This window comes from Mandrillus leucophaeus, unplaced genomic scaffold, assembly GCF_000951045.1.
Source record: "Mandrillus leucophaeus isolate KB7577 unplaced genomic scaffold, Mleu.le_1.0 Scaffold15, whole genome shotgun sequence".
NCBI lineage: Eukaryota > Metazoa > Chordata > Mammalia > Primates > Cercopithecidae > Mandrillus > Mandrillus leucophaeus.
The window spans coordinates 2,999,975-3,000,706 of NW_012101476.1; the positions used below are offsets into that span (position 1 = coordinate 2,999,975).

The following is a 732-nucleotide window of genomic DNA, read 5'->3' on the forward strand; positions in this document are numbered from 1 at the left end:
TCTTACCTGCTCTTGAGCATCTACTTCACTAAAATCGCCGTTTAAATTGTTCTCAGATATCAGTTCTTCCCAGGTGAACAGCAGTGAATCTGTGACTTCGCCAAATGGATTAAAATCAATGAGCCACACCTTCCCCTGTAGCACAGAGAGAGAAAAAACAAAAACAAACGCAGTCTGTACTCTGTCTTCTGAGAAAGAAACGTGTTTTTACTCTGAGACAGGCTCTCATGCTGTTGCCCAGGCTGCAGCGCAGTGGTGTGATCACGGCTCACTGCAGCCTCGACCTCCTGGGCTCAAAGGATCCTCTTGCCTCAGCCTCCTGAGTACCTGGGACTACAGGCATGCGCCACCACATGCAGCTAATTTTTGTGTTTTCTTAGAGGACAGGGTCTCGCCATGTTGCCCAGGCTGGTCTTGAACTCTTGGGTTCAAGCGATCCTCTCACCTCAGCCTCCCAAAGTGCTGGGATTATAGACATGAGCCACGTCACCTGGCCAGAAAGATATTCTTCATATTATTGTAATCTTAAAAATCTCACTTATTTCAAAAGATCATCCCTCTAGGTCCCATCTGAGAAAGGGCCGCCTGTCTGAATAGAGTAGACAGAGATCTAAAGGGAGGGCCCCCTGTGAATTCAGAGAGAAGGGACCCAGAAAAGCTCTGCCTAAGAGAAAACTTCCAACTCCAGCCTCAAGCCACACTGGAATTTTAAGTCAAAGATTCTAGCAGGGC

The 732-nt window shown here is 47.5% G+C and overlaps 1 protein-coding gene across 1 annotated transcript in view; it reads right to left on the reverse strand.

Annotated features, from left to right (window-relative positions):
* The window catches only part of CDC123 (cell division cycle 123), a 70,465-nt gene that overhangs the window by 11,212 nt on the left and 58,521 nt on the right, over nucleotides 1-732 (reverse strand). The window contains exon 11 of the mRNA XM_011974894.1: nucleotides 7-135. Coding sequence (XP_011830284.1) covers nucleotides 7-135 — 129 coding nt within the window. The remainder of the gene's footprint in view (nucleotides 1-6; nucleotides 136-732) is intronic.